Here is a 24,268-nt window from a genome sequence, read left to right on the forward strand (position 1 = left end):
TGTGAATAAAATCACAAAACATAAAAAATAAATTAAACCTAATGATTTTTTTTCTAATTTCCTTTTCCTCTTAAATGCTTGAAAGGTTTTTCTACAACCACCTGATCCAACATCTCGCTCATATCTTAATGCCATACAGCACCTGCAATCTGGCTTCCACCCAAAATGCTCTACAGAAACTGCAAACACATAAATTACTGTCATTTTCTCCTGACAACTTCATTGACTACTTGGTGGTCAGACTGGTTGGAAAATGACAAGCAGGTGGCGCTGTTGTAACAAAATTCATTCATGTTAACAGCATGTGCATCCTTTAATATTTTGGTATTTAAAGAAAACAAATAATGAATGTATATTGCAAAAGTTTACAAAACTGTAATAACACATGAACCCTGACCCTAAAACCTCCAGAAATATATTCAAACCTTCCATAACCTGCCAAATGTTGTAAAACGGATGTGGTATTTAGGGGGTGTGGCCATAAAATGGGCATGGTCAGTTTTTTTTTGCCATACTAAATGTGGCAAATCGTTTTTGTCCCTTTTTCTATTTTCAAACTTTGGGAGGTATGATTTTCAGTGTGACATTTGAACCACCATCCTCCCATCATGTGACCCACTTGTGGAAGTTCAGTCACCGTTTTACAGCTAATGGAAGAAGCACACCGTTTTTTTCACTCTCCCTTTATGGTAGCATCGCTGGTAAGCAAATGGACTTATTTAATAAGGTCGTTATAGTATGCCATCTAATGTTAATGGTTACATTTTCACCTCTCTCCCACCTGCATAGCATCCACTAGAATTCTACAGACTTAATTCTCAGTCTCTTTTATTTGATTTTGGAGAGATTTAGCTGCATGATGTCGAACTACACACTGACTGAGTAATGCGTAGTGAGGACAGAATAGTTACCACTAGTAACTAGTTATACACAGATGACTGCCTCAGAGGAGTGTAAGGGTCCTTTTGATGATTAATGTTCAGGCAATAATGCAAAGTGTTATGTCTCTTCTATATGTTAATAAAGTTTTGTTTTTGCAGGAAAGGAGATTGAAAAAGGAAGTGGAAGTTGGAGGTGTGGACAAAGCAGGGAAAGAAGCCATGAGATGAAGACAAAGAATAAAGACAAGTTTAGAGTTCTGTAAATCAAATTGTAATTGCTGTAAATGAAGAAAGATCTTGGTTACGTTGTGGGGCCTTTCAAATATTCTATTCAGTTTATCTAGCTATTCCTTACCAGCTGTTCATCTTTGCAAATCGTTAAAGACCAAATTATTCACAAATGTATTCACTATGATACTTAAAGTAATGATGTTGTATTTAACTAACTAATTATATCACAATTGAATGGACGTTATTGCAAGAAATAAAATATTTTTTTATCATTTAATTCTGTATACATCATCTATTTAACCCTTGCTATATGTTACATATGGACCAAAATAAAAATCTTTTCACTGTATGAACTTTCCCATAATTAGTCATTTCTGTTGAGTTAAGAAATATAACAGGTAGCACATGAACACCATGGTATATATTTTTCTAAAAGGCAGTGTTTTTATTGATTTTTTATCAATAAAATATATAGCTGCAGTAACATCGTTAATGGTTGGACAATTTGCAACCTATGAAAAGGGTTTAAAGCAGATAGAAAGAAAACACATTGTATAAACCACAAATAATTCTGTGAATGTGTACAAAGAACAATGCTTGGTAAGATGACTTGGAAGAATTTTTTTTAAAAAAAAGCCTAGTGCACACCGGCCTCCAGACAAATAGCACCAACAAATATATCAAGTATATTTAACTTGTATTTAGTTAATTAAAACACCATTATTGATTACTACAGCTATGTAAGCAAGACACAATTTAATGGATGTTGTCTTTCAACCTAAATATGGTTAATTTCAATATGGTCATTTAAGGTGGCCATAGACGTAACAATTACGATCTTTCTTGGAAAAGATCCTTCCAAGAAAGATCGTTCATTTCAATACACACGTGTAGAGCTGAATCGGCAGATATACAGGTAGATATACGGGAAGAAACAATAGAATTCTACCTGTATCTGAGGATTCAGCACTAACAATGGGCGATGTTTGGGTCCCTTCAAAGGCACCCGATCAAAATTTTCCGTCCAGCCCGATCGACGAGCCGACCGATATCCAAGTCTTCTGCCGATATCGGTCGGCTCTTTTTCCACCATACACGCAACGAATATCGGACGAAAATTCGTTTCGTACGATATTATCTGTGCGTCTATGGCCACCTTTATTTATCACAAATAAAACACAAATGGGGAAGAATCTCACCCATAAGTGCTCATTCTTAAAGCACTTGCAGCAGGGGTATATCTATTCTCTACATCCCATGCTAGATGTGGGGCAGAGAACATTGAGGTTGGGTGCAAGTCAGCCCTGTACTGCATGCCACAGCAAATAGTGCCAAACTCATTTACTTACTGTTAAGTGAGGCGCACATGTATATCCTGTAATAAAGTAAATATAATAAACCAGAAAGGTATCTCACTCATTGTGGAACTAACGTAGATAAGTGATTTATTGAAACAAAATTCGACTTTTCTAGCACTGCTGTGTTCCTCCTCTGGGACCAATAAAGAGCACTGCAGTGCATGGATGTTTATATATATATATATATATATATATATATATATATATATATATATATATATATATATATATATATATATATATATATATATATATATTGGATGCTGCAACCGACCAGGTTGCCTAGGGCCCTGGCCGGCCTGGCCCAGCACTGTCTACTAGAATATCATGCAAATATTAAATAAATTCAATTGGCTGGTTTTGCTTCCAATGAAGATTAATTATATCTTAGTTTGGATCAAGTGCAATGTACTGTTTTAGTATTACAGAGAAAAAGGAAATAGTTTTTAAAATCTTGGATTATATTAGATATGATGAATATTTTGACAATACACATCATAATGGCATGTACTTTTGGCAACAATGAATAGTATTGATAACACAAAGGAAATGGGAGACATTTTAGTATTTTCATACATTTTGCTCAGCAACCTTGGTTTAAAGCTGTAGAAAATCCTGGTAACAATATAAATATTCATGGCCACACATAATATTTTTAGCAATAAAATATTCATACTATTTTCAAAAGGCACATTTTACAGACAGTCTGTGTTATGAAAGAAATTTAAAGCATGTTTTAGCTTTTCTTTGTGAACTGTGAATTTTATTAATTATAGTGAGTCAGTCGTCAGAGCATGGACCAGATGAAATGAAAACATTGTCGAGTGCCATTTCTCCAGCTTTGCTCTTTCCACGCAGAGCTTCAAAGGTTATCTGTAAAGTAACAAGGGGATAATTAATTTTACTTATGGAGTGAATCAACAACCCCAATTTGAGTCATTTTCTTACATTTGTGATTTTAATATTCAGGTCTTTTAATAAATTACATGGCATTCATGCTTTTATAGATCATTTATATGTGGTTTCAAGAACCACTAAAACGACAAAAATGAGAATGTTGATAAATGGGCCTCTGTGTATTTCTTGTGGTACTAGTGTCTGACTGCTTTATAAAATTGAGGGAAAAAATTTGTTGTGGTTACTGCTTGAAAGTCAAAGGAAGTAGGAAATATTTGTAAAGTAAACCAAGAAGATCTAACAGTAGGTGGTTTGAAATATTCAACTGCAGTTCATCTCTGAATATAGAATTGTCTGCATTCTAGCCACAAAAATATGGTGGCTAAGAGCTCTGCCTGGCTCTTTTTAAAAAGGAGAAAGATGGCCATTGGTAAAAAGCAAGTTATTATAGTCACTAATGGACTAAGGGGTTCCAAACTTTTGGAAACTCTACAGAGTCTTTTAAAGTTGTTCTCCTTTTAATGAAAGGCAATAAAAGAAAAAAGGTACTCAGTGAGCCCAGTTACTAACCTCTCTCTACATGCCACTGCTCTTCTTTTGTAAAAATCTACCTGGCAGAGTAGCCTTCCTATACCTGGAGCCAACACCATAATCAGCTAGTATTTGTGACAAACTGCTCTCTATGCATTGCAGAGTCTCATTGGCTGCACATACATTTTAGCTCTAGTGGCTAATATTTATGCATCATAAAGTCAAATGCAGCACGTAAGAATAATAGCAGATATGCCAAGATGGCTCTGCTGTCAGGTAGCCAAACATTAGCCAGCCAGGAGGATTTTTACATAAGAGAGATACCACTGGTCAGAGAAAGGCTAGCGAAGGGGGTCACCTTACAAAGTAGTGCATGTTAGCTTTCATTGTCCTTAAAGGGATACTGTCATGGAAAAAAAAAATTTTTTCAAAATGATTTGGTTAATGGTGCTGCTCCAGCAGAATTCTGCGCTGAAATCCATTTCTCAAAAGAGCTAACAGATTTTTTTTATATTCAATTTTGAAATCTGACATGGGGCTAGACATTTTGTCAATTTCCCAGCTGTCCCAAGTCATGTGACTTGTGCTCTGATAAACTTCAATCACTCTTTACTGCTGTACTGCAAGTTGAAGTGATTTCACCCCCTCCCTTTCCCCCCCCCCCAGCAGCCAAACAAAAGAACAATGGGAAGGTAACCAGATAACAGCGCCCTAACACAAGATAACAGCTGCCTGGTAGATCTAAGAACAACACTCAATAGTAAAAACCCATGTCCCATTGAGACACATTCAATTACATTGAAAAGTAAAACCAGCAGCCTGCCAGAAAGCATTTCTCTCCTAAAGTGCAGGCACAAGTAACATGACCAGGGGCAGCTGGGAAAATGACAAAATGTCTAGCCCCATGTCAGATTTAAAAATTGAATTTAAAAAAATCTGTTTGCTCATTTGAGAAATGTATTTCAGTGCAGAATTCTGCTGGAGCAGCGCTATTAACTGATGCGTTTTGAAAAAAACATGTTTTCCGATGACAGGATCGCTTTAACATTTTCATATATTTTGTTCATTATCATACTGTAACATGTTGAATCCAATTTTAGGTAAACTTACATTGCTACTTTTTCTGGTGTTTGACTCTTGTATCTCAATTTTTGCAGTCCTCCACCCTTCATCCCTGTTTCTTGTTTCTTCCCATATAGGAGTGATGTTTTCATCAATATACACCCGTAGTTTCCCCACTCTTTCTCCCACCAGGCGGTAGATGAACGTCAAGCAAAATTTGCGGTTGATATTTAAAGATGTGAGTTGAAGTTTTAGACGACCAATGCCTTTCTTTTGACTGGCAGATGCTGGAACTGACATATAATATCCAATACCTAATTTTGAAGACAACGAAAGATGAATCTTTCTTTTTTCTATCAATATTAATAGCTAAACAAAAATGTAAATTCTTACAGAAGGTAATTATTAAAGTAAACAAGACTTATGTCCATTCCTTTTGAATTCATATAGAAGTGGTAAATCTGTGGGAAGCCAACGGGTTGGACATGACGACGTGGGCTGGGTCCTCATCTGCTTTCTTGTGTACAGATAATCAGAGCACGTACCCTTGCTTGTCTTGTACATAGTGCTGCTGCATTATGAAAGACTTTCTCATTCTAGCACTTGCTCCACTTTTAGGCAGTAAAACGAGAAGTTATCGTCAAACAATTTGTTAAACAGGGACAAAATGAAAATCAATTGATTTTCCTTGTTTTGATAACAGAAATTTAGGGGTCGTGATGTCTGGTGTATATACAAGCTGCACACATTAGATCAACATTTTAAGTCCTCACCATTGTCAAAGCCCCAGGGGAGGGAATGTATGTGATTAATAAAGTTCCAGGTGTGCACCAGACTTTATCATTATTTTAATCAATAATGTTCACCCAGGCCCTTGCCAAGTGAATGTGTGCCTAAGGCAGCCAACAGTACTAGTATACAGAGAACACATGGAAGAGGGATTGTAACCTATAAGGAGGGACCAAAATATGGACCATCATATATTGTTCCTTCAATACATATTAATATATAGTAGCAGTTATGTAATTAATATATTTAGTTATAAAATGAGACATATAATTAATATCTACCAAATTGTGAGTGGTGGATACCAGACTTTAAGTCCTTGAGAAAAAGATTAAGAGACAATCTTATTTAAAGAATACTTCTAGTATTTGTTGCTGAAAATAACTGTAACGTTAAATGCTGAGAGCCACTTTGGCATTTAAAGCTTGTAGTAACTGTGTCTTTAAATATTGTGACTCAATGTAGAGACCCATGCCCAACTTGTACCTGCTTGCCCATATCCCAACCTGAACCCACTTACCTGCATCTTTCCCCCACCAAGTTAAACCCACCCTGCCCCTGGCATAAGCGTCACGGAACCCAGAAGTGATATCATACCACAGAGTGTTTTCACTGGAGGAGTAAACAGACTTTACTTTTTGTTTCCAAAATGGCTGCTTTCAATCAACCATCTATAAAGTGTGCCTGCGGCTGCCCTCTTGGTTGGGACAAAAAGGACTAAGTCCTGACTAATTTGCGGGTATTCCACCGGGACCCAACACACTGCAGGACTCTAACTTATTGTCTAACTATGTCTAAATCAAGGCTGAGACATAGATTAAGAGGAGAACAGGACATGCTACAAATGAAAACCTAAGAAAGACAAGACTCAAAAGAATAACTCTTACCACTGTGTCGGTCTGCATGTTTCCAGTCAAAATCATCTTTGCTGTCCTGTTTCCACTCACATGTTCCTTGATCAAATCTGCAATCAACTGACACCTCTGAAAACATGAGAAAAAGAGGAGACTGCATAACTGACAACAATGAATCATACTTAATGTTCAAAGTACTTTTTATTTCTTAAAGTAGGAAATTCATAAAGTTCATAAAATCATAAGCTTAGTAAAGCTATTGATTCAAACATTGCTTAAACTGAAATCACTGCAGCCCTACATTAGGTACATTTGGTAAGTGTAGTAACAGGCCTCTTGTTTCTTATATGCTTTATCTAGGTGTTTGTTGAGCTATTCTTACCATTATTTCATCTCTACATTTTATAACAATGGAGTTCTCTTACAGGGTATAATTAGGGAAGGAAATGATTATATGTGCCTCAATTTTTTTCTAGAACAGTTTAAGTACAACTAAAATAGGTATATGAAATGATCTAGGTGGAAATGAAATTGTAATTTAATCACACTGAAATAAGAAACTTTCTAAATACAGGTATTGGATCTGTTATCCGGTAACCCGTTATCTCAGAATTACAGAAACACTGTCTCCCATAGACTCCATTTTATCCAAATAATCCAAGTTTTTAAAATGATTTGTTTTTTCTTTGTAATAATAAAACAATGGCTTGTACTTGATCCCAACTAATATCCTTACTGGAAGAAAAAACAGCCTATTGGGTCAGCCTAACTGACTTTGGCACAAATCCTGCATGTAGAGAGACAGGATTTCTGGTGATTTTAAGAGTGAACTCTGAGACATATTCTAAACAAAAGGGCCCCCTAAAAGATATATTGGATCTGTCATTCAAAATCTCCCAATTCCTGAATGAGAGAGAATGATGAAAGACAAATGCTGAGAGGGGGAGAGTGAAGAATAACTTGATTATTTCAGAAATGATTCAGAATAAATATTGATTATATTTAGAAAAAGTCTTATTTCAGTATGTTGTGATGGTTCCCCTTTAATCCCTAAATAAAAATTATATTTTTTTCTGTAGAAGGGACACATTCACCTGAAAACATCAAACTGTTGCTTAACTATAACTCTCAGAACTCCCAAAGGACTGCAGGCTCGGAATTTGTTCTATATAATAAACATGTACTTACCATCTGATTTCAGCACTGGAGCTGTATTGATTATTGGTTGTGAACTCAAAACAGCTGCTCTTTTAACCTGAGGGGCTAAAGAAGACAAAATGTTACCATATGTAAAGTTGCTTTTGCAGAACTTTAGTAAAAGTGGCATACATATGGCTTGTGTTATTAGATTAGCTTCTGCTATCTGCAATCTATTTGATGAAATATTTGTATTTAGATGACATGTTCTCATATTCAAAATGGGAAAATCAAATACCAGACAGATTTGCTCATAGTTGGAGGTCCTTTAATGTTCATGGTCACAGACTTCATGCAGCTTTAGTATTTGAGTTGGACCAAGATGACTGATCCTGAGGTACCCACACTCAGAAAGGGCCGTGCTTGTTTTTTGATTACTTATTTATTTTTAACTAAAATGCAAATCCACCTGCACCGCACCAACACATAATAAGAATAACCGACTCCATAAAACGGACTTGATTGGTAGCTGGAATCCCATTACTAATCCCTATATTTATGAATCGTCTTTCTTCTTATTTCTATAAAAAAGTTTTCTCAACCTTCTTGTATATTCTGTCAGTCTTTAGAGATTATGGTCTGCTTTTGTATCATAATCTTCATTATCTGCTAATAAAGTCTGTAGAATATGAATTCCCTTTAACTAGACAGAATTAAAGGAGAAGTAAAGGCTAAAACTAAGTAAGCTTTATCAGAAAGGTCTATATAAATACACAAGTAAACCCTCAAAGTAATGCTACTCTGAGTTCTTTGTCAAAAGAAACACCAAATTCCTTTCCTTCTATTGTGTAAACATGGACTTCTGTATCAGACTTCCTGTTCTCAGCCTGAACCTCCTTGCCCCGGGTGTGAGCATGCTCAGTTTGCTCCTCTTTCCCACTCCCCCTCACTGCTGTAATCTGAGCCCAGAGCTATGAGTGAGCAGGAAGAGACTCAGGCAGGAAGTGATGTCACACCAAGCTAATATGGCAGCTGTATCCTAAACAAACAGAGAGAGCTTCTAGAGGTGTTTACTCAGGTATGGTAAAGTATTCTTATAGCTTGCACTATTGTGGCTAATCTATTGACAATAAACTGCTTTGGTAGCTTTCCTTCTCCTTTAAGCAAATACTAATAAAGAATCTTAAGTTGTCTATCCCAATCTATATAATCAATAACTTTGTAGAAAACAATATATGATTCTTAAATAAACTATAAAACCCTCAAATCAAATGCAGCAAACACAGGCATGATTTAATGACATATCCAGTGTACATTCACAATCCATTGTAGAATGTGAATAAAGAACAATAAGTTCACCTTCTGCATAACATATGGCAATGGTACTGATTTTGCTGTCCCTGCAACAGAGTAGGTATCAATATTTCATAGGCAAGTCATAGGTGTGGCTGCTGAGCATTATACCAAGCAATATGCTTAGTGTGAAAGCAATGTCTTACCTAGGCTTACAAAGTTGACATTACATCTTGCCATAAACCTACTTAAAATATCTGTTTCTTCAGCACCTTTTCCTGGTTTCACTCATATATATGATACATGTTTACACTGCTCTGGAGTTGTTTCCTTTGCCTTTTAAAGGAATAGTTCAGTGTGAAAATAAAAACTGGGTAAATAGATAGGCTGTGGAAAATAAAAAATGTTTCTAATATAGTTAGTTAGGCAAAAATGTAATATATAAAGGCTGGAGTGAACAGATGTCTAATAAAACAGCCAGAATCCAACTTCCTGCTTTTCAGCTCTATAACTCTGAGTTAGTCAGCGACTTGAAGGGGGGCCACATGGGACATTTCTGTTCAGTGAGTTTGTAATTGACCCTCAGCATTCAGCTCAGATTCGAAAGCAACAGATATGACCCATGTGGCCCCCCCTCAAGTCTCTGATTGGTTACTGCCTGGTAACCAGGGCAACCAGTCAGTGTAAACCAAGAGAACTGAAAAGTAGTGTTCTGACTGACATGTTATACATCAAATAACTCCAGCCTTTATACTTTACATTTTTGGCTAACTAACTATATTAGAAACATTTTTTATTTTGCACAGCCTATCTATTTACCCAGTTTTTATTTTTACACTGAACAATTCCTTTAAGATTACTAATCTCCGAATGCAAAAATCACGGAAAATGCATGATTTTTTTTATAAAATTGGATTTTTAAAAAATCACAAATTTTTTGGAATTTTTCAAAACCCTGAGGATAGAAAAGTCTGAATCTGAAAATCTGGCATCTCAGACCTGTCAAGGTTGCATACAAGTCAATGGGAGACGTCCTAATGATTTTTTGATGTGTGCTGGGTTTTTGGCAATACCCCGGAGTTTTCGGGCAAAATTCTGAGTTTTCGGGTGAAAGATCAGAAAAAATCGTGAAAATCTGATGAAAAATCCAAAAAAAATCTGATTTTTCATGATTTTTTCGGATTTTTTCCCACAAACAAAATTTTCGGGAAAGTGTATTAATAAATAAGCCCAAAAAACCCATGCAGATTTGGTTGGAGTTTTTTTCAGAAAATATTGAGATTAATTCGGACTTTGATAAATAACCCCCTAAGTGTTTAGTTTATTATGTTAAGTAACCAGGATAAAGGCTTATTCAGTGGGTTTCTCATAGGATCTTTGTTATGCATATTTTAGCCAATGCCATAAATTGCCGTAAAGCTGCTCAACATAACTAATTGCAAGTATTTTTTCACAGACTACTTTACAAAACATTAAATGTGGATTTCAGACGCTAATTCAAACTTCATCTTTGATGATAGTGTCCCCTTTAAGCTTTAGACAAGCAGAGTCCCATACCCATACCATTTTAGTGTGGTATTCAATAAGGGGCAGATTTATCAAATTTTTTTTCAAAGAATTTACTTTAATTCTATCCTTTGCACCAAAGACAAACGTTTGAGTAGTTGAGACAAATATTTTGAATTTTCTGTATGTACCTTTCATTCTCTAGGTACATCTATACATACATTCTGCATCTATCAATCTACTCAGATAACGTCTTCACCAACAATTCCTGAAAAATGCATTGTGCACAATGAGAAACCCATGTAGGTCTTGCATATGCCTGTTATTTCTATGATCTTTATTTGGAAATGTTGTTAATATATTGGCCCCCTCCTCTTAATTACTTTGTATCTAAATTAGCTATAGCTGTTAAGTAATGTGTTAAAAGTTCCGAAGTACCTTTTGTGTCGTTAGAGTTAAAAGTAACTGCTTCCAGGCTTTTTAAATTTGGCGTGCTGTATTCCATTTTGATAAAACTTTTAAGATCAAAGTAACTAGTTGATGAAATGTAAGCATCAGACTGACCTAACCTCAGAGGGCCTAACCCCAAAACCTTTGGAAAATAGAAAATGCATGGTCAAAACGGCACCAAGGGTTTCGGATTACTTCTGTGTACAATGATGTCATATAAAGGTTTTTTGAGTGTTATCACTTGTAAAACTGATATATACAATGTTATCTAACTCAATTACATTATACCGTAACTCTATTCTTGCCCCCTTTACTGTCACCATGCCAAAGCCCCCTTTAGTAATAATTATTAAGTGTAGTATAATAATGTGTGAATTCTTCAGTTTGCAAAAGTAGTTATGTACAGAACATTTACTAAAATACATGTTCATAAAGGTTTCTTACTTAACTGTCACAAAAATTTCAATAAAAGTTTGGGTTGTAAATGCATTATGATCAGGATGTTTGGTCCTGAGGATGACTTGAATGAATAATAAATACAATCAGAATTACATTATGTAGGCCTTTCATTTTCCCAGTTTGACAGGTAATTAGCCTTCTACACTAAAGGCAGCAACATCTTTCTGGCATATATGCTGCTATAGATATTTGCACTGAGGTGCAGCATATTGTACTTCTAGAATGGAGCACTGCATTGTGGTGGTTGGCATTCTATAAAATGCCCCTAGCTTGCATGTCATTTAGACTCACAGGTAGGGAATGCCAGGGACTTTATGATGCTCACAGAATTTGTGTTGAGTTAGACTACAAAACAACCAATTCAAAAATCAAATGCTTTGAACTGGAAAAAGAAGTAGAAATACCTAGTTAAATTGGACCACACAGAGAAAGGAACATGAATGTACCTGAATATAAAGTCTGTTAATTATGTTGAGATAAGATTCATTTTACTATTTTCTACCAGTCTGCATTGAATTACCCCAGACTCTGTGTTCTGTTCCCTTAGATGGTCAGTCAGCTAGGCAGTCATAAACTAACAGTGAGCTAAAGCCAGGATTTGGCTTAAATCTTTCTATTTATTTTACTGTACTGGAAGCGCATAAGCAAAATCATTTAGAAGTCTTTGTATCTGCACAACTCATCAGTATAATGTTATACTGCTTTAGAGAATCCATGCCAAACTTAATGCTAGGTTGGAATGAGAGATTCCAGAGGATTTCACTGAAGGAACTAATCAGATGGTTTGGATGGTCATATATTAAATTCCATCATAGCTTTCTGGAACACATTCCTTACTAAGTTCTATTTTTGTATCTATGGGGTAAGTGAATAGTTTATTCACTGACACAAAATTATACATTTTTTGTACAACTTCAAAATGATTAAGCATTGTACCTATAAGGGCTTATTAGGGCTCATTTAAAATAACAAGTAAATTATGATCAGTGCAAATATGCATGCAAACTGTTTTTGACCCTCAATTTAGAATTAAAGATCAATATCAGTTTCCCTAAGGTAGTCTGTTCCTGAAATATGCTGTAATAATGCATGCATGTAATAAACACTTTACAGCACAGTTTCTTTGTGTCCTTGTGCCTGCTTCAGCATATTCATATTTATCTACAATGTATGACATTTTAAATGCTATGCCCTTACTCATCTATCATTGCTTCCTATCCAAAAACATTGGAAACTCTCTGGCTGCAGTAGATGTTGGTGGTGATTATGGATGCTGCTCATTGATGCACAATTAGAGCCTGACTTATTAATAGTCATGGAGTTTTATAAAGTGGTGATAATAGTTTCTGTTTGGTAAGACTTTACTAAGCATTTATATTTAACAATTCATTTGGTTGGCTGGTACAATTCTGAATTGCTGGGAATCCTTTGTATGTCATAAATTGGCCTTGTAGGTTGTTGCTGAAGGGTGCCTGCCTGTCACTGCCACTTGATAACCATAGGTAGAGGGTTTCCCATTCTTAATATTGGGAATGAGAGATAGAGTGTGTTCCCACTGTTCTCTCTGTTTTGATCATACTGGTCAAGACATCACATAACAGCTGCATAAAAATAAAATGTTTTACTGGAGCAATTATTTGACAGAATCTGTTTAAATAAACATTTTACTGAACAGCATTCCTTGTCTGTATTTCTGTCTCACTCTTTTATCCCCAGGGTTTGGACTTGGCCGGCCCGGTGGGCCCCGCTGACCCAGACCCGCACTCGTCTACGACCCATGCTGCCCCCTGGTCTTCCCCACATGAGGCCCCAATCATGGCCTCAACTATAGGACAAGTATGTGGAGGTAATATGGGTTGGGACTGAGGCGGGGGGGCCTGTAGAGGCATTGTAGTAGAGACAGGGGGGGCTTGAGGGAGGATGGTGGAAGTTCTGGTGGACCTGCAACCTTCCAGTCCTATGCTGTTTATCCTCCAGACTTATTTTCATGTTGTTACCTTTCTATTTGCTATATGTTCTGCAATTGACAGATACAGATTCTTGCACTTCAATAACTGTCAAGTGATGCAAGTGGTGACCTGGGGGCTGTTTTAGCTCCATAACTGTCAGAAAAAGTATCTCAGTTAAGGCCTGTGTGTGAATGTGGATAGAAACTTCACAGTGTTGCCCAAGTGTGAGAGGTGAGAATGATTGATCATTAAAAGGAGCCCTTCTAACTCCTTATATCTTCACAACTGCTTAGGTCGGAAAGATCCTGAAGCAAATATTTCAAGCAGCTGCAACTTAAGAACAGCAAAAAAAATAAGACAGACAGGAAAAGCTAATTGGAAAATGTATTGTTCAACCATGACCCACAAATTGCAGCACATGTTAGTCAAGTCTCAATAGATTCTAAGGTAAATTCAAGAGTGCTGGCACCTCTTTGTCTATTTTCTGGAAAACACGGTCAATTTTATTCCTTATGTAAGATATGAGTGGACTGCTAAGGAATTGCCCAGCACCATTTTCCAACCCAGAAATGAATCTAAACTTAGGTTTGGTCTTTAAACTGCCCTAATATTATGTATTTGGTGTAAAGAAAGGAATGTGTATCTGTTAATATCATTAAACACTATTTCATCTAGGGCACTTTATTATAGCATTTATATCCCTTTATTGCAACAAATGGAATATGTTCATAGGTTGAGCAGTATTAGATTTCATGAATATGGCCAGAACACAAGACTTAAGTAAATCATCGTTCTCATGCTAAAACCTTTTACAGAATAAAATGTGTCTGTTTGTAACTCCGGAGCACAGAAGCCAACTATTGATGATTAAAATACAATTGTGGAAATACAAATCTTATCTTGGTAACTTTAGCAAAGAGCTTTTTATTTGAGTGATACGTGAAAGCCAAAAATGAAAAGATGAACATTAGCAGAACTTCAATGAAAGGTCCATATGGAGCAAAACAATTTATTTATCCCCAATGAACTGCAATAAAATTATGAAAGAAGCTTACTCCACTGATTAAATTAACATGTTGTATATTAAAGTCATTCTAATTCTGTGGGTTACAAATTGTCAGGCACTTTATTCAAAGTTTATAAAAGGAGGACATTGTTTGGTCTTTATAATATTAGTTGTCTTCTGTTATTTTTGTTTCATTAAATAGAATGAAAAGCCTCCAAAAAAATCTTAAGTATGCAGAAAGTGCTCCCCCAAGCACTTTAACAATTTAGCTGAATTTTTGAGAAAAAAAAACAGCTTTAAATGCCTCAGGCTTTAACTGAAGAGTCAGGCGCCTGTGCCCTGTTCTGTTAGTAATTGACATACACAACTCACACCAATTTGGTATGTACCTCATTTTAAGTATCATGTCCTTGGCTGATCGCCAAGAGCACACTATACTAATGGTGGGGTGGGAATGTACTGTTTCTCATTGGAGAAAATTATGTATTTCCTTGCTAAAATATTTGCAACGTCTCCAGGAATTGTACTATTTCTCCAGCTAGTGCTCAGAATCCCCTAATGATTGCACATGCAAGAATAGATTGTTATGAGGGTATCTTCTAGTGCAGTGGTCCCCAACATTTTTACCTGTGAGCCACATTTAAATGTAAACATGTTGGGGAGTAACAGAAGCATGAAAGAAAATTCCTGGAAATGACAAATGAGGGCTGTGATTGACTATTTGGTAGTAGCCCCTATGTGGACTGGCAGCCTACAGGAGGCACTACTTGGCAATACAACTATTTTTTCATGCAATTGAAACTTGCCTCAAAATCTAGAATCCAAAAATAAACACCTGCTTTGAGGCCACTGAGAGTAACATCCAAGTGGGTGGTGAGCAACATATTGTTCATGAGCCTCTTGTTGGTATTGATAGAGAGTGTGCTCAGTCCTAGTTATGTGTGCCCGAGTACAGGTTAAGACTTGTAACAAGCAACTATTGGGTTGCTTGGACAGAGTAATTTCTGTAGCTGAAAATTTGTTGAAATTGTGGGATTGATTTTGAAAGCTTTACAATAAAATTTTGTTAGCATATGGTAATTGTTTCCTGTGTTATAACTGGCAGCTTGATCAATCTGTAAGCAAAATCTAAACACAAATACATGAATAAAGCAAATGCTAATGTACACAGATCCTGTTGGGACACAATTGAGGGGAAGTTTAGCCTCTTTCAGGTCCTAGAATTTTTACTATAAGGGATGCTCTGGTTCAGAGGGGTACAGAGGGGGGCCCCATGACGCCCGAATTAATGAGCGATTTCAACATATATTGGTAAAACTGGAAAACCTGAAATGAATTTGCTGTGGGACCCAGTAGTATCTAGTTCCGCCTCTGCTCCAGTTGCTACACTAGAAATGATGCCGTACATAGGGATATATTTCAGTGGCGTAACTAACGGGGGAGCAGGGGGTGCGATTGGGCCAGGGTCCGCACCCCCTCAGGGCCCCCCTGTCGCTCGCGCGCCACTCTGTTCTAAGGGAAATGCGGCTGTACGGAGGGGGGCGGGGCCCGGCTGCACGTCCCGCACCACGGCCCGCCCCCCTCTAGTTACGTCTGATATTTTTACTGCACCCTTTTACCGGAACCATTCTACTTAAACGTTCTACTGTTAAGTGATTATTATATATTGATGCACAGTCAGCATTTCTGTGTGTGTTACTGCGTCTACTTCCTGCCTAATTATGTTTCTCAAAATGCTCCGGCTGATCCAGTCACCAGAGGTAGGAAGCCATACTTTATACTTCATATGTTGGTAAAGTAATGAATTCAATATCTACTGTAAATCCAGTATATTTCAGTACACAGAATGCCAAATTAAAATGTTGCTTATGTAACACATTTTACCTTAAACCATTGTAACTGTGTTCACTCCATGCCGATTGAAAAGTATTTTACAACTGTACTAAAGCATGCCACACCTTGTCAACTCTCATTATCTATGTTTGCATTTTGAACAACTGATTATAGTATAGTTTACCTCACATGTAAGCTCTGTTAGTTTTGATTTAGACTTTAAGATTAAAGATTGTCTGTGAAAAGCAAAGGTAAGGAACCTAACAAAGATATGTATCAAATTTCTTCAAAATGTTCTTTGTTATAATATGTCTATTTATTTCTATTTTCATTCATGGTCATGATAAACAATATCTTTAAGTTTTCTTGAAAATGTTTCACCACTTGAACTGCATGTTTAACTGAAAAAGCTGCTTGAATGTGTGGTGAAATGTTCTCAAGGGTATTCCTAGGGGCACATTTACTAAGCTCGACCATCGAATTGGCTACTTCGACCTTTGACTACGACTTCGAATCAAACGATTCGAACTAAAAATCGTTCGACTATTCGACCATTCGATAGTCGAAGTACTGTCTCTTTAAAAAAAACTTTGACTACCTACTTCGCCACCTAAAACCTACCGAGCACCAATGTTAGCCTATGGGGACCTTCCCCATAAGCTTAATATGCAATTTCTGATCAAAAGAAAATCGTTCGATCGATGGATTAAAATCCTTTGAATCCTTCGATTCGAAGGATTTAATCGTTTGATCAAACGATTTTTCCTTCGATCTTTCGATCGAAGTAAATGCGGTAAATCCTTCGACTTCGATATTCGAAGTCTAAGCATTTTACTTCGATGGTCGAATGTCGAGGGTTAATTAATGACAGAGAGGAGGGGAGGGAGGGGAGAGTGACATAGGGGAGGGGAAGTGACATAAGGGAGGGAAGGTAGGGTAGAGTAACACAGAGGAGGGGAGGGTGGGAGAGTGACAGAGAGGAGGGGAGGGTGGGGAGAGTGACATAGGGGAGGGGAGAGAAGGTAGAGTGACATAGGGGAGAGTGATGGAGTTGAGGGGAGAGATCGACAGAGGGTAGTGAACACAGAATAGACGTATGCAGAAGATATTTGCATCCCTTAGACCTCATACAGAAAGCATCTGCACCCGCTGTACAGGTATAAGGCCCATTTTCCAAAAAGCTCCAAATTACATAGACTCCATTTTAATGAAATAATAAAACATTTTAAAACATATTACCTTTTTCTCTGTAATAACAAATCAGTAACTTGTACTTGGTCCAAACTATTGGTGGGAAAACAATCCTACTGGGTTTATTCAATGTTTAAATGATCAGACTTAAAGTATGGAGATGCAAATTACGGAAATACCCCTTCTCTGGAAACCCTCAGGTCCTGAGCAATCTAGATAACAGTTCATACCTGTACTGTGCACTTACATAGATTTAAAATCTGCATAGATTATTGTTTAATTAATGTTTAAATAATTTTAAGTAGGCTTAAGAGTTTCGTAATCCAAATGACAAAAATACCCCTTAAACGTATCATAACTTTCTTGTTTAGAAGCACAGTCCATCCTGCACCCTTGAGTGCTCGCATCATACTTGCATTGTGGCCTCACTCATTACACATTCGCCTCTCACATATAAATTAAAGATCCCAAAAGAGACTTTTATCAAGATATATATACGTAAATGAAATCTAAATGTTGATACACAATACGGTGCAAATGCACTACTGAAATATAAATGAATTAGATTTGGAGACATGAGTGAATTTTTCTCCAGCCTCACAGGGTTTTGGCATTGAACACGGGATAATTGGCAAATTGTCTTAAGTAAAAGCTAATGTTTTCCACTGCTTTAGCATATTTAGAATATTTTGATACATTTTTAGGTATAAAAAAATGAACAAAAAGCAAAGTGCAAAGTATTGCTGTCACAATAATGGAGGATCTGTAAAAAGTTTGATTAATACAGGTATGGGATCCATAATTCGGAAAGCTCCAAAATATGGGAGGACCATCTCCCATAGACTCCATTTTCTCTGTAATAATAAAACAGTATCTTGTTCTAGATATAATGAATCCATAATCATGGCTAAACAACACTATTGAGTTTAAATGATTTTCTAGTAGATTTAAGGTATGTTATCCAGAAAACCCCAGGCCCCGATCCTATACCTGTAAAATAGATCCACTAGAAAATGTGTGAAACTTACCAAACACATCACCACGTAGTAGTCTTTCTTCTTCTATTACATTTTCAATGGTTCCTTCTTCCTCTTCATCCAGTTCTTCTATCTCCTCTTCTTCTTCATTGTCATTGCCACCAATGTAAACTTCATCTTCATAGTCAAAAGGCTGCAAGTGGTTTTTAGGTGGTGGTGTTATAAATTTCTCGGGTATCACATTCTTTATGTCTTGATATTTGTTCAGGCTGTTTTTATGAGCAAGTAGCTTCTTAATAGCATCTTTGACACTTCCACTGAATTTAGGACTCTCCTTAACTGGCTTGTCAAAAACAGCTAAACAAGAATATTTAAAAATTACTAAGACAAAGAACTTACAGTTTCTCTTTGCATAATAATGTATTATAAGCATGGCTATATCTACTGTAATTCTGTTCTGATTGATTAACACCAAGGTGCTGTTTTCAGCATCTAAATCCTGACATTTCAAAAATGTAACTTTACCACTTAAACTCTTGCAAATCTGAAATATGCAATGAGATTAAATAAGATCCTATATTTGATTTCAGCCAAAAAGTAGGCGAGGGAATTAAATGAATCAACATACTTTGATTCTTTGATCTTTCATTTCTCTTGCTTTTTAATATGTAAATAAAACATTAAAGGGTATTTTACACTGTTTTCTGCGCATAGTTCTTTTTTCTGTACTATAAATGAAGCTCTGTTACATTGTGTGGTTCTTCCATCAGTGTCCGTACATTTCAGTTTCTGCCCTAATAGCAAAAGATTATATAAATTCCATTTGGAAATACTAAATAAGGCCACAAAAGCAATACATTATAGAATAATTCTATCCAAGTGTGTAAGAATGTTCTGCATATGATATCCTGACCATCTGCATAACAGTTTTTGTTTTCACATTTTTCAGTATAATTCAGTTTTTCACTCTCTGTCATATGGATCTAATTACAAAAAGAGCAGTGTTTCTTTTTTTAATATTATTTGTATGGATTTTGCTCACTCTAAAGGTAGTGAATATTTAGGGGGTTATTTGTTAAAGGTCGAGTTGTGTTTTCCCAAACAATTTGAGTTTTTCCAGGGTAGTTTCACTAAAAACTTGAATTTTTCAGTATTTATCATGCCCCAAAGCTGCTTAAAGCCCGAAACCTGTTGAGTTAATGTGGAAGTCAATGGCAGAGGTCCCTTGAACCATTTGAAGATGGTTTTTGCCTTCATGATTTTCAGGTTTTTTATAGTGGCGTTCACTTGAAAACTCAATCAATTTGAGATAGTCAAGGTTTTTAAGCCTATAACTTGATCAGTTGTAGGTATTGACGTTTTTTCCCCTGATTGCTATCAATCAAGTTTTTTACATTCCGTTTTTTTTATTAATAAGCAATCATTTGAGTTGTGTGTTTATTCGAGGTAGAATAAAACCTCATATACTCGACCTTTGATAAATAATCCCCTTAAAATGTTAAAATGTAAAGCACCAGCAAAGCTTCAGCTACCAGTGTCCTTCATTTAATGGTATCCTTGCATAAGGCCACCTTTGTGCTTACCATGGCCAGCAACCAAATGTTCCAGCTTTTTAACCTTCCTTTGTTTACCTTCTGGGTATCTCCAGGATGGCTCACCTCTACTCTCAAAATAAATCACAGCACACATCATGTACCATGAGCCCAAGGGTTAATAGAGCTAATGTGCTAGAAACTAGGAAAGGGAATAGGGGAGTCTGAATTGAAAGAACCTAATAGATGAGTGGAGAAGTAAATTAAGAGTTTGCTGGTTGCTGTAAATTGAGAGCTGTCCATGCAATGAGAACATTTATATCCTCTTTTTTATGTTGATTTTTATGTTTTATGTTGAAGTAAGGAGAGAGGTTTTCAAAGAGAATTTAATAGATATGGAGAAAGACAGGAGTTAATGAAGGTCTTTGGGAGAGAATAAAGAAGTGTGAATCATTAGAGATGGCTCTTGAGGCAATGAATGAGCTTCTGTATAAAATGCTTTTTACATGTTCCACTTTCCGTAAGTGAAATAACATATATGTTGATTGTTAATCATGTACTAATTATACACATCTGTTAAACATGTTTTATACGACAAATATAAGAAGTAAACATATCATTTGTAATAGTTAGAAAATGAGAAAAAAATGAGAACGAAATGATATGGAAGTCCACAATCCTGCGAAGGAAACCTAATATCCTTCCAATAACAAGGGACAAATTTCGGTTCATCTGTGGTTCAGTCTGTTAGAAACACTTATTGGAAACATATGTGTGTGCTGAACAGGATTTAACATGCCCTGTTCTCAAAGGAAAATGATGAAGAAAGAGATGATTATTTAAATATTTAATTGTGCTTTTAAAAACTCCAAGCAGTTATGTCTAACTGCATATACTTACACAGGAAAGCAAAAACCTGTTCTCAACAAAGCTGTTTAGTAATAAGTATATTTGAAAATACATATTTTTTTCTCTCTAAAGTTTCAATGGCTAATATAACCTATAATCCTACTAGAGTATTGTATTTAGTACAGAGGCATACTAATGTTAGCAGAGGTTTGGTGTATCTATCTATACAGAATGTAAATAAACCAATGGAGTTGTCTCTGCTATTGCTGTGGCCACTTATGGTCCCAACTGGGCTGATACGCCACATCTCTTTAGTCTTCCATGGAATTCTAAACACAATTGGGTTGCGACTTGTGAGATGTGATTAGGGGCTTGTTTCTACCTTTACTGTGAGATACTCACTGTTTAGACTAGTCTGAGGCCCATGGCACACACTCCTACACAGTTAAATTGCAACTGAATGAAAGCACCCGTCCTCACAATTTTAGCAGACTGCAATTTTAAAGAAGGCAGTGGGGAGGTGATTTCTGGGGAGGGGGTGTACCAGAGAGAACAATCCCGTAGTCACCATCACCTAATACCTATTTACCAAAATTTGAATTTGTGAATTAAACATTTTTTTTAAATTTGAATACACTCGAAATTCATTAACAGATCTAAAAAAAACTTGAATAAAGCTTTGGAAAAAAACCTTGAGTGCATCAAATTCACATTCTACTTATTTTCAATGGGTCCACAAACTCTTTATTAAATTTAAAAAAAACTCAAAAATCTCAAATTGAAATCACTTATGTCAACTCCCATTTGAGTTCTTCAAAAATTTTGCATATAAACCATTCAAATTTTGGAAGCCCTAATTCACATTCACGAGTTTTAGTGCAAAAATTCTAAGGTTGAAGAATCTGGCCCATAATAGTAGACTAGCCTATATGAATGCAGAGGGCTGTTAAGCTTCACTTAAATGTGCACATAATTACAGAACGATGCAATTATATAAAAATGGAAATAAGAATAGGAAATGGAATTTAACCAGGTACTAGCTTCTTCAGCTCTTTGTTGAAACTTACCAGAGCATTCCTGTCCATTGCCTTTGAATCCTTGTTTGCATCTACATTTAAATGATCCCTGAGTATTGAGACAGTCAGCATTAATACTGCACTTATGAGTAGTCAGCAAACATTCATTTATATCTGCAACACAGAAAAAATATATATATTTTTGAATTTCAGTTTGTACATAACAGATAAATGATTGCTCGTATTTAGATTGTTAATTTAGTAGTATGTCTGTTTAGATACATTAGGCCTTTATTGCTGATTTATGAATGTAGCTGCTTAATTGCACAAGTGCAGTTGCCTATAGCAACCAATCAGGTCTTTCATTTTCTACATGTATCTACATGTAGGGGCAGATTTATCAAAGGTCGAAGTGAAGGTTCGAAGTTAAAAACTTCGAATTTCGAAATAATTTTTGGGTACTTCGACCATCGAATAGTCCAACTTCGATTTGAAGTTAAAAAAAACTTCGAAATTCAAAGGTCGAATTTTTTGTCTCTTTAAAACTTCGACCATTCACCACCTAAAAGCTGCCAAAGTGCTTTTTTAGCCTATGGGGGACCTCCTAGAACCTGTATGGAGGCAATTGGGGGAGTTTGGGAGATCGAAGGTCGAAGTTAAAAAAAACTTTGAATCGAAGTAGCGCTACTTCGAATCGTACGATTCGAAGTAAGTCCACTTTGACCCCAAAAAACTTCGACCACTATTCGGTTGGTCTTTTTGAATTCAACTTTTTTTAACTTCGACCTTTGATAAATCTGCCCCGTAGTATGCTGTTCAAAACAAATTGCTGAATGGTTGCTATTAGCACTTGCCCTTGTGCAGATTAACGTCTGCATAATTAGGCCCCACTGTCTCCATAATCCATTATTAGTTTATGAAGACATACCTGTAGTAGGATAAAGATGAGAATCATGATTTCAAGCAATTTAGGAAATTACCAGTAACGGATACCATGCTTGTAAATAGAGGAAATAGCGGTTAGGGAGAATCAGGGTTTTAAAAGGGGTTATATTTTTAGCAGCCCCCCACCCAGTAGTTTAAAGTGCATCCCCGGCCAAAGTGGGGACATGGATGGGAGTATAAATGTTATCTTACCAATACAGTCGTATCTTCTATTCACATATTTTAATTCATAACCAATCTGGCACTTGCAGTAGTAACTTCCAAATGTATTTACACATCTGCGATTTATAGGACACGAAGCTTTGCCAACAGCACATTCATCGATATCTATGAAATAAAATGCCTTTTTTTTTAGTTTTTTTTTTTTTTTTTAATTCAACTTGAACTGGTTTAAAACACACATTTTCCTTCTAAAGAGTGAGGGACACAAACGAGAATGACCAGCTGATAAATTCATACATGGGTCCATGTCAGTCAGTGAATGTGTATACAAATCTAATCCCTTATACAGTATGTTGGTACCTGTCACTTCCCATGGCAGAAAAGTCTTGCTGTGAAAATACAGCAGATTGGGTTCAACAGCAATCATAGCGGTCAATCACTTGGGTCACAGTGTATTCCAGTCTGAACTTGTTTGGTTTACCCTATGATTCCACCTTTCTTGTTGATATCTTGACCCATGGACTACTTCTTTGCTATCTCAAGTTTCTCTGCCAACAAGTTTCTACTTCTTTCCATTACTAACAAAAAGTCTCTGTGCTGAGAATACTAATTTAGCTAGTTGGTATTATAGCAGAAAACTCAGGACAAAAGGGTATAATTAAATATCATGGCTTCCTTTGTTAGGAACAACAAGCATTATACTTTATAAACTGTTCTGTTCAAGTTTTAATAGTGAATGTAATAGTCACAGATAATGTTAATAAGTTAATTTTGGTATGCAGTGGGCAAGAAACGAAAAAGTAGACAGAACAGACCTATACAAGTTCTTCCATCTGGTCCCAACTGCAGTCCACTTGAGGGGCACAAGCACCGTATATCTCCTTTGACTTGCTCGCAGCCATACTGGCAGTTTGCCATGGCACAGGTTCTTGAGTCTAAAAAACAAAATATTTAGCATAATTTAGGCATTTTTTGCAGCTAGAACTTACTTTCATAATTAAAGGAAAATAAGGCTTAACACAGAATTGGCACAGAAAAATTAGCACAGTAACTCCCCATCTTCTTTTCTGATCAATTTATAGCACATGCTCTAGGCTGCAGTTACCTGAGCTTAGGGACTAACTCACAATATAATACTGTATATAAATAGTAAAGATAGGAACATTATCTGTTCATTTTTACATTATATGGATGTTTTGAACCTATTACCATTTGTAAACGCGTTTAAATATGTAGTTTAGTCTTTTAAATAAGACTAAATATGAATACACCTACTATGTACCTACGCTCTGCAGCTTTAATTTCACTTTTAGGGTGTCTCATCTTCTGCAATAATTTTCTGTGTTTTCTTTTCCTTTTGGGA

The 24,268-nt window shown here is 36.2% G+C and overlaps 1 protein-coding gene across 2 annotated transcripts in view; it reads right to left on the reverse strand.

Moving 5' to 3' along the window:
• Positions 1-2,825: 2,825 nt before the first annotated feature.
• Positions 2,826-24,268, reverse strand: part of egfl6.L (EGF-like-domain, multiple 6 L homeolog) — a 106,735-nt gene continuing 85,292 nt past the window's right edge. The window contains exons 5-12 of one of the 2 annotated variants that reach the window (XM_041582348.1): positions 23,721-23,840; positions 22,936-23,070; positions 21,850-21,972; positions 18,453-18,758; positions 7,789-7,863; positions 6,634-6,729; positions 5,009-5,274; positions 2,826-3,343 (exon numbers count right to left, since the gene is read on the reverse strand). In XM_041582348.1, coding sequence (XP_041438282.1) covers positions 3,251-3,343; positions 5,009-5,274; positions 6,634-6,729; positions 7,789-7,863; positions 18,453-18,758; positions 21,850-21,972; positions 22,936-23,070; positions 23,721-23,840 — 1,214 coding nt within the window. In that variant the 3' untranslated portion in view covers positions 2,826-3,250. The remainder of the gene's footprint in view (positions 3,344-5,008; positions 5,275-6,633; positions 6,730-7,788; positions 7,864-18,452; positions 18,759-21,849; positions 21,973-22,935; positions 23,071-23,720; positions 23,841-24,268) is intronic. The other variant, XM_018247032.2, reaches the window with a different exon arrangement.

The sequence above is a fragment of the Xenopus laevis genome, chromosome 2L (assembly GCF_017654675.1).
Source record: "Xenopus laevis strain J_2021 chromosome 2L, Xenopus_laevis_v10.1, whole genome shotgun sequence".
Taxonomy (NCBI): Eukaryota; Metazoa; Chordata; class Amphibia; order Anura; family Pipidae; genus Xenopus; species Xenopus laevis.